At 47.3% G+C, this 15,242-nt stretch overlaps 6 protein-coding genes across 6 annotated transcripts; 2 read left to right on the top strand and 4 right to left on the bottom strand.

Annotated features, from left to right (window-relative positions):
• Nucleotides 1-2,537: 2,537 nt before the first annotated feature.
• On the bottom strand, nucleotides 2,538-5,110 carry sti1 (Hsp90 cochaperone STI1). The gene is made up of 4 exons (XM_032055561.1): nucleotides 4,970-5,110; nucleotides 4,722-4,915; nucleotides 3,336-4,663; nucleotides 2,538-3,282 (listed from the first exon to the last, which is right to left on the bottom strand). The coding sequence occupies exons 1-4, from the start codon at nucleotides 5,032-5,034 to the stop codon at nucleotides 3,130-3,132; spliced, it is 1,740 nt and encodes a 579-aa protein (XP_031910065.1). The 5' UTR covers nucleotides 5,035-5,110; the 3' UTR covers nucleotides 2,538-3,129.
• Nucleotides 5,111-5,482: 372 nt separating this feature from the next.
• Nucleotides 5,483-6,623, top strand: BDV38DRAFT_273948 (RPC34 RNA polymerase subunit family protein; the record flags this gene model as incomplete). The annotated part of the gene is made up of 2 exons (XM_032057764.1): nucleotides 5,483-5,739; nucleotides 5,813-6,623. 2 exons carry the CDS (start codon nucleotides 5,483-5,485, stop codon nucleotides 6,621-6,623), a joined length of 1,068 nt encoding a protein of 355 aa, XP_031910064.1.
• Nucleotides 6,624-6,805: 182 nt separating this feature from the next.
• On the bottom strand, nucleotides 6,806-8,649 carry BDV38DRAFT_173840 (putative PHD finger domain protein). Its single transcript, XM_032051975.1, has 2 exons — nucleotides 8,396-8,649; nucleotides 6,806-8,328 (listed from the first exon to the last, which is right to left on the bottom strand). The coding sequence occupies exon 2, from the start codon at nucleotides 8,252-8,254 to the stop codon at nucleotides 6,989-6,991; it is 1,266 nt and encodes a 421-aa protein (XP_031910063.1). The 5' UTR covers nucleotides 8,255-8,328; nucleotides 8,396-8,649; the 3' UTR covers nucleotides 6,806-6,988.
• A 495-nt stretch (nucleotides 8,650-9,144) lies between these two features.
• BDV38DRAFT_295606 (nicotinate phosphoribosyltransferase) lies at nucleotides 9,145-10,970 on the top strand. Its single transcript, XM_032062730.1, has 5 exons — nucleotides 9,145-9,363; nucleotides 9,425-9,508; nucleotides 9,568-10,187; nucleotides 10,236-10,671; nucleotides 10,724-10,970. The coding sequence occupies exons 1-5, from the start codon at nucleotides 9,252-9,254 to the stop codon at nucleotides 10,939-10,941; spliced, it is 1,470 nt and encodes a 489-aa protein (XP_031910062.1). The 5' UTR covers nucleotides 9,145-9,251; the 3' UTR covers nucleotides 10,942-10,970.
• Nucleotides 10,971-11,091: 121 nt separating this feature from the next.
• Nucleotides 11,092-13,896, bottom strand: BDV38DRAFT_256963 (transcription factor domain-containing protein). Its single transcript, XM_032055560.1, has 2 exons — nucleotides 13,024-13,896; nucleotides 11,092-12,973 (listed from the first exon to the last, which is right to left on the bottom strand). Exons 1-2 carry the CDS (start codon nucleotides 13,597-13,599, stop codon nucleotides 11,249-11,251), a joined length of 2,301 nt encoding a protein of 766 aa, XP_031910061.1. The 5' UTR covers nucleotides 13,600-13,896; the 3' UTR covers nucleotides 11,092-11,248.
• A 788-nt stretch (nucleotides 13,897-14,684) lies between these two features.
• Nucleotides 14,685-14,931, bottom strand: BDV38DRAFT_286335 (putative TOM core complex subunit Tom6; the record flags this gene model as incomplete). The annotated part of the gene is made up of 2 exons (XM_032060643.1): nucleotides 14,685-14,738; nucleotides 14,812-14,931. 2 exons carry the CDS (start codon nucleotides 14,929-14,931, stop codon nucleotides 14,685-14,687), a joined length of 174 nt encoding a protein of 57 aa, XP_031910060.1.
• Nucleotides 14,932-15,242: the final 311 nt, after the last annotated feature.

Here is a 15,242-nt window from a genome sequence, read left to right as displayed (position 1 = left end):
CATTGCTGAGAAGGAAAAGAGATCCGCAGCCGTGACGTCGATCTGCGACAGAATAGATAGTCGAGTCGATCAGATGGTTGTCCATCTCACTTCCTTCCTCTTTTACGCTCTCTGTCGTGGAGTCGTAATCTTACCCGGCCATCTCCCCACAGTGGATTGACTATACTACTATCGTCTTAGCAAGTGACCAGCCCGGCCTTTCTCTAAGATACTGTACAATACAGGGAACAAGGACCCAGCCACGGATTTTTATTGAACCCGGCCAGTTCCTCATCAGTCGAATAGAAAAAGTAAATACTAACCCTCACCAAAGCAATAGCAGTGTACGGCGTAGGTAGGTAATCCTCTCGGCTCACCGCAACTACTTACCTACATCACAATGAGAGAACCCGTATATACTAGGGAGTAGTAGGCTAGGTCGACCGATTAGCAGGCCGATTGAGAGAACTTTGCACCGCCACGAAAGAAATGCTAGCTGCGCCACATGCAGTCATCGCCGGTGTGCTATGTACTTCTGTTCGTACTTGTACTCCGTACTGAGTTCTTCGGTGCCTGGACTACCAGTAGTAATATTACCTTGGGACAGCCCTGCCAAGCAACTGCTATTCACTCCAAACCAGTGACCGATTATCCACTTAGTAAGGAGACTAGCATGCAGGAGGGTGGAACCCATCAACACAGTAGTGTTCCCCCTTTCCCGATCCTCGGAACAATCGCGACAGTGGTTTGTCATTCATGATTCGCTCAATTCCTTAAGCGTGATTGATAGTATCATCCACTTTCACGTGGTTCAAGTTCCATACTACTACGAGTAGGTAGAAGGTCAAGTACACTGAGTGTCACTGCAGCAAATAATTGCTCGAGGACTGAGGAGATTGCACGATTCGGAAATATTTCCGATCTGAGACTGAAAACCAAGAAAATTGCGCCAGTGCCAGGTTACACGTGGCATGCAGTAAAAGCTGTGGTTTGGTACATACTGTGCAGATGACACAACAACTGCTTCGTTTACCGTAGAGAAGCTGTATGCTACTACTTACTACATCATCATCGACATACTATGTATAGATATACCTCAAGATAAACCCTAATTGAACTGCCATGTGACAGATCCCCCCTACGTCAAGCTTCCTGTATGTACTATGTACATTAATAGGCCAATACCACTTCTATTTCGTCCTTGGATCTATACTGTGTAAATGCAACTGTCTTGCTGGCCTTCCCATTCAACCTTATTCAGCTTTGACCTAGGATCTGCACGGTCTTCGCACTACCACCCGTGTTTTGCCACAGGTTTGCTCATCAATTCGATTTAAAATCTTAAGCAGCATTGACTGCTATATGTCTCACAAAAGACAGACGTAAGTTATCAATGCCAACTGACTCCATATGAAATTTTTACTCGATCGTCTTCCATTATCGCCCACCCTATCTATCCTACAGCCGCCACAGACAAAAGGGGGGCTGGGGAAAATTATGCCGAAAAAAAAAATAATTCAAAAAAAATGAAAAATTAAATTACTCCGGAATAGTACCCACGGCCAGACCAACCTCTAGGAACTAAGGTAGTCAAGTCGCTACCAAGACATCCCAACTCACACAATTTTTACTCAGTACGATCCTAGCGCAACCCATAATCGACTCACGCAATAATCCATGGTTCGTTAGTGTGGGCCAGACACGCTGATCGCACAAACACGTTGGGTCGTTCTCCTTCAACCAAATAACCAGACCGACTTGCATAATGACTGCATTTTCGCAGTGAACTAAAATGCCGCCTAGTGGAGGATGTATGTCATTCTTGGGAAAGGTGTACGTACGACTCCGATCTGTGAACCTCTAGTCTACCAAAAATCAAATGTTGAAATTTTTTTCGGCCTATCTCTGGTCGTGGAAATCGATCCGGGATTCTGAGACCCTTATTCCTTCTTTCTTTCTTTCTTTTTTTTTTTTTTTTTTTTGTGGTAGAATCTGTCTTTCAAATGGGTCGGTCGTGACTCGTAACACATTTGTTTTCTCAGCTACTAGACGTGCGGCTGAGAGGTTCAGTCAGCAGCCAAGCCCTAAGAAGGGTTGGCACTCTGATTAGGCGCACCTACTATCAGTTCCTTGTCTGGTAATATACACGGGTTGACGTGTAATTCCACTTGTTAATGATCGGCCTATCCGGAAATTTTGTTGGTTGTCCTTGAATCAAGTCGGGGACATTGACCAATGATTCTAGATATATCTTGTTACTGTATAATTCTCCCAAAGTGACGACTCGTAGAATTAGGGCAAAGTAGGGATAATACACTTGTAAAGAACAGTCACAAAAAAAAAAAAAAAAAAAAAAAAAAAAAAAAAAAAAAAAAAAAAAAAAAAAAAAAAAAAAAAAAAAAAAAAAAGGAAGAAAAAAGAAGAAAAAAGGAAGGGAAGAAGAGCAAGGGCAATGGTTAAGGTTCTCTTCATCAGCAAAAGTATATCAAATGCATATTTATATATTCGGCACTGGTATGGTATGAGGCCACACCACACTAAAATTTTAAACGTCTATTAAAGATGTATATCTACATTCGCACGGCATTGTCAAAGAATGGGCCGAATTTACCCTTCCCTTCAATATTTCCTACGAAAGCTAACACTAATACTACTATGGTTACCGATCACCCACGATGCAAGCAAAATCGCATGGGACAATTATCTGCACGCAAAAGTTTCGCAGGCCATAACAGGCCATAACAGGATATACTGCTGTTCGACATGTATTGAAAATATGAGATAGAAACTGGCTCATCACTCCAAATTATCTAGGGGCTATTTCTGACTTATATACCCTAGCTAGGCTTTCCTATTCACTATCTCTCTGCTCCTGATCCCTTTATTTGCCTGATTTTACCGCCGGGCGCTGTGGAGATTTTGCCTAAAACGGCAGGGTAGTGAATACTCAGGCACCTACTTAGGCGCAACATGAATGCAGATAAGGCATTCCAGTGGAACATAATCAAGATAGGACAATATACCACTATGATTGAAATATAGCTGAAAATGCATCAATTCATAAGCTGGCCTTCATTTTAGTCGAAAACAGATTACTGTCGTATCAATTCATCCCATCGTACTTATCCCCTTACAGCCACGGGTTTTCGTTTACCGTCCCATGCGAATGACACCAGCAGCCATCAGTTTTTGGATCTTAAGGCGGACCTGTGCATTCTTCATGTGTTCCTGCAGAGCAGCAGGGTCGCTCTTGGCCTGCTGCAGAATGCTCTGCATAACTGGATCCTGAAGGATAGCCATGATCTGTCGAGGGTTAGTATAATCTAAAGTTGGCAAACACAGTTGGCACCACTTACGTCTGGGTCATTCTGGATTCTCTCCATGGTCTGCTGTTCGGTCTCGCCAGCACGAGAGCTGAATTGAGCCTCCAAACACTTCTGCTGTTGCTGATCGATCTCACGGGCATGGGTTCCATCATCATTCTCCTGCGCTTCAGTGCAAGCATCCAAAGCCTTGTTGTATTCCTTCATAGCCATCAGAGCCTGTGCCTTGCGCATGTAAGCACGGATGAACTTGGCATCACGGCTGATTGCCTCGTCGCAGTCCTGAACAGCCTGAGGGAAGGCCATAAGCTTGATGAGAGCTGCGGCACGGTTGGAGAAACCTCGGGGATCCTGGGGAGCACGCTTCGTCATCTCAGTGAAGGCGTCGACAGCGCCAGGCCAGTCAGCCTCCTGGAACTTCTTTTGGCCAAGCTCACGAGCCTTCTCAGCCTCAACTGGGTCGATATAGGCTTCCTTCTCAGTTTTAGCCTTGGTCTTTTCTGCGTTGCGGAGTTTTGTAAGGGCGTCGGGGGTTCGGTGTTCGGTGAGCGACTTGTTATAGTATTCAATTGCCTGAGTGAGATCGCCAAGTTTCTCATATGCTGTGCCGATTCTTGTGTAAGACTTGGCCATGGTTTTGAAGTCAGCCCTAACTTCACGGCCTTCTTCAATGGCCTTTTGGCAAATCTCAATAGCACCTTGAAGATCACCCTTCTCGAACTTAGCGGCGCCAATGTTGTTGAGATATGTGATATCCTTGTTCAGCTCCCAGGCCTTCTCGTAGTGCTGAACGGCCTCATCGAACTGCTTCTTTTTGTAGAAGTCGTTACCAATCTTCTTTTCGGCATCTCCCGCCTCTTGAGCCTTCTTCTTTGCGATTGCCTCCTCATCCTCAGGCTCGGGCTCACGCTGAGGTTCGGGTTCCTTCTTTGCCCCAGAGGCGGTGGGACGGACATCAGGCATTGGCACGTCTTCTTGGGGTTCCGCGGCACTAGAGGAGGCAGCGCCTTCCGGAGGAGCACCGAAGCTCATGTCAATGCCCAGCAGAACACTCATGACCTGCAAAAAGCGGGGATCCTTGATCTCTTCACCGACACTATTCGGATTCTGCTTGATGCGCTGCAGTTTAGCCATGAATTCGCCATCTGCCAAGAGAGGAGAGGTCTTTGGGTTGCTGGCCAGCTTCTGGAAAAGCTGAGGGTCGTTGAAAATACCACCAAGTCCGCCCAGAGGATCACCAGTGACACCGTCTGCCTGAGCTTCAGCATCAATAGCCCTCTTGACGGCATTCATACCGGACTTAGCCTGGTCGTTTCCGGGCTCGATTTTGAGGGCCTCTTCGTACGCATCGTGAGCAGCCACTACAAGTCTGTTAGTGACACTTGATGATGAAGCAACCCAAGTCAAGCCATCACTCACGAAGGTCTCCAAGACCGCGATAGGCAGCTCCCTTACGCTGCCAGCCTTTGGACCAATCTGGCTTGATTTCCGTAGCCTTGTTGGCATCTTCGAGAGCTTTCTCGTATTCGGATTGGGCAGAGTACACTGCAGAACGGTTGGAGTAAAGGATGTGGTTCTCGGGCTCGATTGCGATAGCCTGGGTGAATTTGTCACTGTGAAGCGATGTGAGTACGACAACGTAAGGTAAAGCGGGGTAAAATCCATACATAGCGGTAGGATAGTCCTTTGCAGAGAAGGCCTTGTTGCCCTCTGCCTTCAGAGCGTCAGCCATGCTGTCAGGGTTCAGTAGCGGTTGGGTTGAAGTGAAATGGAAAAGATGTGCCGGTTGAAATCAACTCCAGTTGAGATCGACTGCTGACGGGGGAAGCTGCGGCAGTTAATGAGCTCTGCGGAGCTTCTCGAAATTTCCGAGAAGAATTGGGTGCCTCAGGCAGGGATGAATTGGATGAGTCGGAGCTCTGATGCGCTAGACCGTTCTAGGCAGCTGCTCCCCGCTACGGGCAAAAAGGGAATGGAAAAGCCGTCAAAAACATCTTTTTCTACCGCTGTCGCACTCGCCAAGTTCTCCTCTCACAGGCTCTTTTTCAACCCGGTCGGGTATTCTTTGGCACTCCTTGGTATAGATAGACGCTGGTCTAATATGCATCTCTGAATATGCCCTTTCATAAGCCTTATCGGTGATTGCACTTGTCTGTTGACTCGGTTTCATCTCGTTGAAAATGACATCCGCGGGGGCCTCCGGCGCCTCAGTGACTGAGCTCGCCTCTAAGCTCTACGAACATTGCCTGAACAACTACCCTCCTGACCAACTCTTCTACCAGCAGGACTTACTTGGTCTGGGCATAGTCCCCAAGTCGGACCTTGCGCTTCTGTTGCGATGCACCCAATCGCTCGTTGATCAGAAATTGTTTCGCCTTCTCCAGGGCAAAAATGACCGATTGGCTTGGAAGATCATCTCACGGGAAGATGCTGAAAAGTATGCCATTATTCTCTAGGGTTTTTCGGGCGACCTCCCACATGATAGGCTAACATGATAATTTTACTGTCAGACTTCAGAACCTGAGCCCGGACGAAAGTTTGGTATACAATGTGATCCACTCTACTGGTCGCAACGGTATCTGGGTCCGTGCGATCGGAACTCGAACCGGTTTACACAAGTCTATATTAGACCGTTGCCTTAAATCCTTGGAGGGAAAGAACTATATCAAGAGCGTACACAATGTCAAATTCCCAAGTCGGAAAATGTACATGTTGGCGGGCCTTGCCCCCAGTGAGGATGTTACCGGTGGCGCATGGTTCACTGACGGAGTACTCGATGAGAATTTCATCAACACTGTCGCTGGGTATATTGAGTACACAGTGAGCAGAAAGAGTTGGTTTGAAGTTCCAAATGCAGACGCGCCTCGAACCAAGCGCATGAAAACTAGCGATGGTAGCGTGTCTGTCAAACAAGAGTCTGGACAGAAAACATTTATTCCTTTTCCGGCTGGTTACCGTGGCTATCCAACCGTATCGATGCTCACAGGTGCAGTTAACGAGAGTGGAATTACTCCCGTTCGTTTGGGTGAAGAGAGTATAACACAGCTCCTTGATATGCTCTGTTACGATGGTAAGCTGGTGGCCTTGAACAACGGGGAGATGTACAAGTCGGTCAAAAATCCGGAAGCTGTTAAGCAGTCGCAAGCGCGCAAGCCCGCAGGCGAGGATAAGGGTATCGAAGACCGGCTGGTAACCAACGGCATGACAGAGGCACCTTGCGGTACCTGCCCAGTGTTTAAACTTTGCGCTCCTGGAGGAGCCGTGAGCCCAGAAAGCTGCGAATACTTTGACCCTTGGCTGGAAAAGGCTCTCGGGTTTTAGGTTCCGTTGACTCTATGTCCTCTTGTTATTTTCTTTTTTATTTATGTACAATGAGCGCAACGGCGCCAGTCATGTTTGCTTGCATAGCGATGGCGTTTCACGAATCTTGGGATTGGCTATGGTCGAGGCCTATCTTTTCTCTTGCGGGGAATTTACGGCCTAAAAGTGCAATTGGGATACGGATGGTTCGGTTCTAACAGAAGCTATCGGTTTGCTTCATTTCGTGGCCTAATCTTTGTACCTTATGAAACGGCGGAAGGCTGAATATCTACAAGAGCTATTGAATTGCTCAATCGAATGAGATGACAATCAATTTAAAAAAAAATTATAACAGGCTAAATATCAAGGTAAACTAGAGGGTATGATCAACTATTTAACTTGGCTGCACACTGAGGACAAAACCATGTGCCTACAGGCTCCCTGGTCAAACCGACGCACTTCCAGTGAAACCACTCAAATTCGCAATTTTCGTTATCGCAAGCAACCATGTCGCCATGGCTAACGCTGCGACAAGTACAATAGACCTTGGTGTCTTCGTTGCCCTCGTCTTCTTCCTCTTCTTCCATGTCATCATCTCCACGCCGGGCATCGCTGTTGTTCTCGGAATCTGAGACATCAGCGCTGCTGAGCATCGAATCATCCTCGTCTTCATCGCCGCCGGGGGCAGAAGGCGATTTCTTTGTAGTAAGCTTGATACGGCCACTGGCGCTGGAGGACCGTTTAGTTGATTTGCCATTCAGTCCAGATGATGCCTTGATCTTTTTCAATTGTTGGTGAGGTGCAACCTTCTTGGTCAAAGCCTTTTTCGTTGTGCTTGATGAGCGTGGCCCGGCACTACCAGCACGACTAGAGGCTGGTGTACCTCCTTTGGGTGTGCCGGGACCTAAAGAGGATTGTCGGAGATTCGACGATGCTGCTGGCAGCGTTCCTAGTGAAGGGTTCAAACGCCGTCGCTTGTTCTCCACAGCGCCAGCTGATGATTCGCGTTGTCGTTGGTGAAAATGAGCTGTGCCACCGGCGGGGGTTGCGGGAGCTGAGCTTCGCGCAGCAGTCGGAGAGCCTAGGGCAGCCACACCCGCTGATCGGGCCAGAGATTGATTGAGTCTCTGAGTGGCGCCTATTATAACGTTGGCGTTCCCGGACGTAGGATGTAGGGGAGAGTTGTATGAATTGGAGTCGGAGGCGGAGTCGGGAAAAAAGATCTTTGGGGGGTCTCGGTATTGGTCGCTGTTGTTGAAGAGAGAGGGCAAGGGAGGATCGCTTGAAAGAATACCGTCATTCTGCAAGTCACGAATTTTGATATCCAGTTTCTTGATTTGCCGGTCTAACAAGACGCAGGCTTTCTCACTCAATTGTATCTTCTCATCCTGTAGCTGTTGCGATTTGTCAAGATTCTGTAGTATGACCTTTCCGTATTGCTCTTCTTTGGGATTCGGCGTCAGACTGCCATTCATTTTGATGAATTTTTGTAAGCTATTATCTCTCGAATTGATCGTAGTGCGACATTCTTGGATGGTTTTGTCTTTGGCCTGGATCTCTTCCATCAAGTGGTTGATTTCCGCTGGCAGATTCGCAACATCATGAACGAATTGCTCTAGCACGGATGCACAGTCCTCAGCGCCGTGCGCCATATCAATGTAGTTCTCAAGCGACCTTAATTAAGATGCGCCACTGATGTTGAAGTGGTTCGGGCTAGTCGGAGTTTCTGATGTAGTTAGTTTTAGAAGCAGACGCCTCGTTTGTTTGTATAAAATAGGGACATAAGCGAGCACCTGTCGTAATCGCAACTGGCAGAACGCGGGAAAAAAGCGTGGAGGTTGAACAAGCAACAAGCGTTGGCTGATAATGGATAAGGTGCCTACGGGGCAACTGTCTCGACCGGAACAATAAGACTCCCGATGTGCCTAAGAACAAACTCTGCACAGCCACATGATCGTATGCATTAGCCACAATTCTCTTATCAAACTGGCGGGGCAGTCATTGCCCTACAAATAAGGCAACAACTGGTGATAACTAGATCTTGATACATTTTCCATGACAACACACTTGTCTGATGAATATCTTTCAAAGATATTTGGCCTACTTCTTCAAGTTGCCTTACCTAAGAAGGCAGCGGCTGCCGAGGAGCCGATTCAAATGACCTAGAAATCTACCCAAGACATTGCAGCGCAAGAAAGCGGTGAGTAACACCACGTGACTATTCAATTCTCGACCAATAAGAACCCATATCCTTTCGCGCAGCCTCCTATAATGCTACTACTAGTGGTACTACTACTGTAGCTTCGCTTCGCTCAGCTGCGCAATCAGTACAACCACCCAGTAACACTAATACATTGCTTGGCAAGAGGTTGATTCGCAGTGCAATAGGCCAGTAATTAACAATTAAAGCCCCCCGCAGCATGACGAATATTATTTATACAATGCAAACAGTACAAACACCATCTTTTTAGTAGTTCCCCGCAGCAATGTAATATGACTGTTTTCAGCTCCTGATAAACTTCTTTACTACACAATTTCTTTCCTTTGGCTGGGGCTTGTAACCCATTGAATTGAATCTTGTGCATTACATCCACCTAGTACTTATAGCCACCGCAGCTAGTACCCCTATAGAGGTCTCGATAAGTCATAATGGGCAAAGAAGGTTCCCCTCCAATTCCCGAGGGCATTAGCTCTCTTCTTGATACCGATTTGTACAAGTTGACGATGCAATGTGCCGTTCTGAAGTACTTCCCTGATGTCCGTGAGTATATCTCGGGTTTTCTGTGGTATGTTTGAATTCCCTAACGAGTTGTACTACATAGACGTGACTTACGGGTTCACGAACCGTACTCCGCATATGAAGTTAACGCGCGGGGCCCACAAATGGCTCCTGAAGCAAATGGACAGTATGTATGGCCTTACTGAATGACTGTGCGAGCGTCGGGATGACCATAGTCTCTGGTAGGACTTGCCAACATTCGAATCACGGAAGAAGAGATTAAATTCTTGAAGACTCGATGTCCATACTTCAACGATGCTTACCTGGATTTCCTGACCACGTTCAAACTCAAGCCTTCTGAACAGATTGAAATCAAGTTTACTCCCGTGAACGATACCGGCAGCGACAGTGACATGGGTGACGTCGAGTATCTGGTCAAAGGTCTTTGGGTTGACACGATTCTGTACGAGATCCCGCTGTTAGCGTTGACGAGCGAGGCATACTTTATGTTCAGCGATAAGGACTGGGATTACAGTTGCCAAGAGGAGAAGGCATATCGGAAAGGATGCACGCTGCTTGAGAACGGTTGTATCTTCTCTGAGTTCGGATCGAGACGACGCCGTGATTACCATACCCACGACCTGGTGATGACTGGGCTGATGAAGGCTGCTGAGGAGGGAAAGCGGCAAGGGTGGAGGGGTAAATTCACAGGGTCAAGTAATGTTCACTTTGCTATGAAGTATGATGTCGAGCCTGTCGGCACGGTGGCGCATGAATGGTATATGACCATTGCTGCCATTACGGATGATTATGAGAACGCTAACGAGACGGCCCTGCGGTACTGGATTGGCTGCTTTGGAAAAGGGGTACGTTAAAATCACCTTTGAGATCTGCAAGAGACTGACCTTGACAAGGTTCTGGGTATCGCCTTGACGGACACATTCGGCACCCCCGCCTTTCTGGATGCATTTCGGAAGCCAATTCCTCCATTTACCTCCGCAGGAGCTGGTGCAGTCAGCACCTCGGCTTCTGGACCTGCTACAACCAGCGAGTCGACTGTTCAAAGTGAGGCGGAGACCAAGGCCCCGATCACTGCACCACTTCATTACAGTGACGCTCAGACCTCCAATGAAACTTATGCTCAAGCCTATACCGGGGTGCGCCAGGACTCTGGCGATCCCGTGTACTTCGTAAAGATGGTGCGAGATTTCTACGATAAGGAAGGCGTCACGGAGAAAAAGACTATGGTGTTCTCTGACTCTCTCAACATCGAGCATTGTCTCGAGTACAAGGTCATTGCGGAGGAAGCTGGATTCCAGCCTGTCTTTGGCGTTGGTACATTCTTTACCAGTAAGTACTAATCTCAAATACACTCTAAAAGCACTGGGCTAAATATAGGCAGACGACTTTACAAATAAATCAAATGACGAAAAGTCCAAGCCGCTCAATATCGTCATCAAGATCTCTACAGCAAATGGTCGCCCGGCTGTCAAGCTCAGTGACAACATGGGCAAGAATACGGGAGACAAACAGAAAGTCCAGGAAGTGAAGAAGAAGCTCGGCTACGTCGAACACGAATGGGAAGAAGGTGACGAGAGCAACCGTTGGTCTAAGCGCTAGCTGCCTAGACGTTAAGACCCGAGTGCCAAATAGAGGACGGTCACCGGCTGTAATATGTCATTTTCATAGAGATACTCTACATAGATGGAGGACTGGTTTATAACTATGAATTTATATTGAAACAGAAGAGGATTTTCCGTTTTAGTTGGTTGGATATTGTGCTGAATTGATCAAACGCATCACTCGCTTCCGCAATAAAAGCAGGGTATCGCTGATGAATAATCACGACTATATGAGAACAGGATGATGAAGCTATACAAGCTGGACAGATATATGTATAAGAAGTAATAAAAACACACGCTTCATCCTAAAACATCTCGTCACCAGAGTTCAGCCCCAGGTCTTTATCCAAATCACCTGTGATTTCCTCCTTCCTAGGAGCATTTGAGCTTTCCGCCTGTTTATCCGAGAACGAGAAGAAATCTCTGCTGTGGTCCTCTAGCGTGGAGCTAGAAAAGTCAATCTTGAAATCTGCTCCTCGTAAGAAATCCTCTGCCCAGTCGATATCAATATCCGGATGGCTTGACGGCTGGAAGAGCGGGAATTCGGTGTTGTTTGAGTCTATATCGAGAAAGCTTGACGGATTGAATGTGGGGTCAGGTAGAGGAGAATGAGAGTTGAAGGCGGAGTTAAAGTGATCGTCAAAGTCGTTCGTAGGCGTAAGGTAATCTGGCTTAGCCTTAGATGGAGATGCACTAGTCTTGTTGGCTGCTGTACTGATTACAACGCTGTTCCGCTTCGACCTTTGATCGGCGGGGCAGGGCTTGGGATGCTCTGAACTAGGGTTGTTTGGCTTATTCGCAGGTTCTGGCTCCATCGGCGAGATCCAATGCTCTGATGTTTGGTCTTCACTTGGGGATAATGTCTGTATAGTGGCAACATCGCTCCCCCTCCGATATGGCTCGGCGGGTTGTGGCTGGCTTAGATTGATACTGTTGGATTGCATGATTTGGAGTAATGTACTCGCACTGTCTGACTGGACTCTAACGGCGGCTTCGATGTTGGCAACTTCCATATCTGCGGCTGGATATAGCTCCTTCAACCCCTGCAAAACCTGGACACACCGGTGGAAGTTACGTATGCTGGCTTCTCGCACCGTAGGATTATCAGACATTGAGTTAGCCAGGTGTAGCACAGTAGCTGGTATGATGACTGTCACGCCGGACTGGGGCAAAAATCGAGTGAGGTTCAGCTGGTTCAGGCCTTGGATGATATGTGTAATCCCTATAGCTGCATCGTGCATCTTTGACCGTGCAGTATTGGTCAGTTCGATTCGTGATTTACTCTGACCCTTGTTGGACCCATACGCCCACGGTCGATATAAAGCACTTATAGTAGCATGATACAGCATTCTAACCATCGCACCGTGGAGAAGTAAGACATCTTCTCCATCGTTAAAGTTTGTTTTTGAAGCAGGAATGAACTGGGCGTCCTTCGGGAGGGAGTTGACCCACGAGTCGAGTCGTTGACTGCATCGAGCCAACTCCGATTCCGAAGCCTGCCTAGGGGCTAGAGTAATAGTGGTCCGATTAGTTATACCGAACAGGCGCTGCGACGGAGAGTACTGGGCGAAGAGCACGCGACCGATGCATTGACAAAGTTTAGCTTTCTCCATGAACATGGTTGCTAGACGCTTCTGATGGGACGGGTCTTCCAGCTGGCGGCAATGGAACATATTGATAACGGATGGATGAAAGGATTCGTACTCAAAATCGTCTAGTCTCAACATTGGAACGTTGCTGGTTCCTTCATTGACTTGCGTAGGTCGTCTCATGCCCAAGGAGATGAGACGGTCCCGGGAATATAGGCTCCACCACAGACGTATTCTTAATCGTTTGGTTTTGAGGTCCATTGTGGGGGATGTAGTAGGGTCGCGGTTTAATCCGATTGAATGAGCTTGGGTATTGCAAACTCCAATCCAGTCCCATATGTCTCTCTGTGGATGATTTACGTGATCGGTCCAGTATGTCATCAATAGTAGAGTTTGCAAGATGGCTATTCGGTCTTCTTCGCAATCAAGGGAATAAAGGAGCTGCTTCTCGGTTAGCTCCAGAGGGTAGATATACGCTCTGTTGTACTTACTCTTAGTCGCGTGTAGAACGCGCTCCGCGCAATTTTTCTAGTCGCATACCCAGCATCTTGCAAGTGTTTAAGATCCACGAAGGCCGTTGCCACAAACATCACCGCCTGAAATAGTAGAAGGCTGATATTACCGTTTGGATCGTTCTCCGCGACACACCTTAGGAAGTCTTGCAGGTTCAACACTGGCATAAAACTATGTACCCATTTGATATAGCATCGCAGTAACTCATTGCGCAACCCGCTCTCTGGAATCGAGAGAGCTCCACGAAAACGTAGAAACTCTAGGTCTTCCGGGGAAATGTGAGAAGGAAGGGGCTTCAGAAACCTTGGCTCTTCATCAAGAATGGCAATAAGAGGATCGAAATCTGGATCTATCAGGTCCTGCACAGCAGCTACCATGTTTTCAAGTGGCAGAGACGGCCGAACTGCCCGGTTTCCTAGAGTCCGCCATGTCGGAGGCGGTTTAGAGTCTTGTAGCCAGGGCGTACGCGCATCGTACCCCAGCGAGTTTCGTTTCGCCACAGGTTCACCGTGACCTATGCCTGTGTCTGACGCAGTGCGCTTCGTGGTTATCATGATGAAAGTAATTATGTAGATAAGCTGCTACTGCAGCTGTGCGGGAAGGGGAACCAGCATCAAAAAAAAAAAAAATTCAGCTATAGACTGAACCGGAATTGTATTCGCACAATTACAACATGAAAGTTGATAGCGATCTCCCCGGCAGTTGAGGGCGGTGTTCCGGAGGTTCCCCGTGTGGGGTAGCTGTGGGCTTTTCCCCGCTATCTCAAGTATTGGGAAGTTTTTAAGTGGCCAGACATCGTGTGGCTTCATTGGCGGATGGTCAGACCAGTGATCTTGAGGCGTTGGTTTAGCACATTGACATGCCGTGTCTCAAAGGAAGAGAATGGGAGAGTCTGGCTGTTATCGGATCTTGAGATCGGGTACTAGTCCATTGTACATGTGACTATGCACAGTACAACTTACAGTACACTTGCATCACGGTGCCTGAGGTATCAAGTACTGATTTGGTTTTATTATTCCGAAACTCGCTCCGATGCCTTTTTATAGCGCTGCAGCATTTTGATGATTTCGCTGCTATGAGTAGAGCCCTTGCAAATACCTTCATCTTTGAATCTACAAATTTAGAATCTCTCTAACAGCTGTGGATACTCTATTCTGTATTCAAGATGAGGCTAGTCTTTGTATTGGAGTAGCTCATCGTTGAGTTCCAATCTAATTTCGAACACATCGATCATATTAGGACGGAGTATTCGAAAAGTCTTTCCCATAAGAGTTTGGATCAAACTCGGAAGGATGTCATGTCGTATTGGGTTTTCATGTTCTTTTCAGACATATCGGAGATGATAATGCACGCCGCACGAGTCCATCCAAAAACATATATGCCCACAAAAGCACAATCCATGCAATATAGTACAGGTATCCATTACTTAAAACCAAGGAAAAAGAATAGCAGGTTCGAGTCTATTCCGAATCGACCTCAACAAATCGCCTGACTCCCAAAGAAGTTATATCCGAGTGATACTTGCGAGCCACGGATGCGTTCGGATATTCCGTTCACAGGCTAAAAACGCTCATCAGCTTTTTAGAACACCAAAAAAGATCGAGGTTATCGCGATATCGTTAGGGGGAAATGTGTCGACTTACGGAGGGAGCAGAAGTTCGCTGAGAGAGCTATAAAGGAAAGCGACACCGGCCTGTGACAAGGATAATCAGAATCTCAACCGCAAAACAAACATAGACGAAAACATTGCACAATCGTTAACTTACGCCGAAGACAAGAACACTTCTCACGATGGTGGCGTTTTCGGGATGAGTGACTTCATCGTAGGCGGCACCCAAAAAGCTCTTCTCCTGGTGAGCAGAGACGACGCGTTGTCTGGGAGCCATTGCGAAGATGTGAAGAGTGAGGATGGTATATGAAAGAGAAGTACTTCTCTGGATGTGATGTTTGCGTAGAGAGGCAAAGCTGGAGTAATGATATTGAGACTGCGGAAATGAAGGTAAATCGATGCGCTCCGAGAAATCTTTCGGTGCTTGGCGGTTGCGTTGTTAGCTTGTCGCGCCGCCCGTAATCTCATCGGAGCAGCTGCGCGACCAAGTGATAAGAACAAGTTCCTGTGCGCGATTTAGAAAGTATATCTTTCAGTTGTCAGGCCTATCTTGAGAAAAATCTGAATTATCTCTTTCAGACTACTTAG

The sequence above is a fragment of the Aspergillus pseudotamarii genome, assembly GCF_009193445.1.
Source record: "Aspergillus pseudotamarii strain CBS 117625 unplaced genomic scaffold BDV38scaffold_59, whole genome shotgun sequence".
NCBI classification, from domain to species: domain Eukaryota; kingdom Fungi; phylum Ascomycota; class Eurotiomycetes; order Eurotiales; family Aspergillaceae; genus Aspergillus; species Aspergillus pseudotamarii.
Note: the sequence above shows the minus strand (reverse complement) of the source record. Positions and strands in the feature narration are given on the sequence as shown.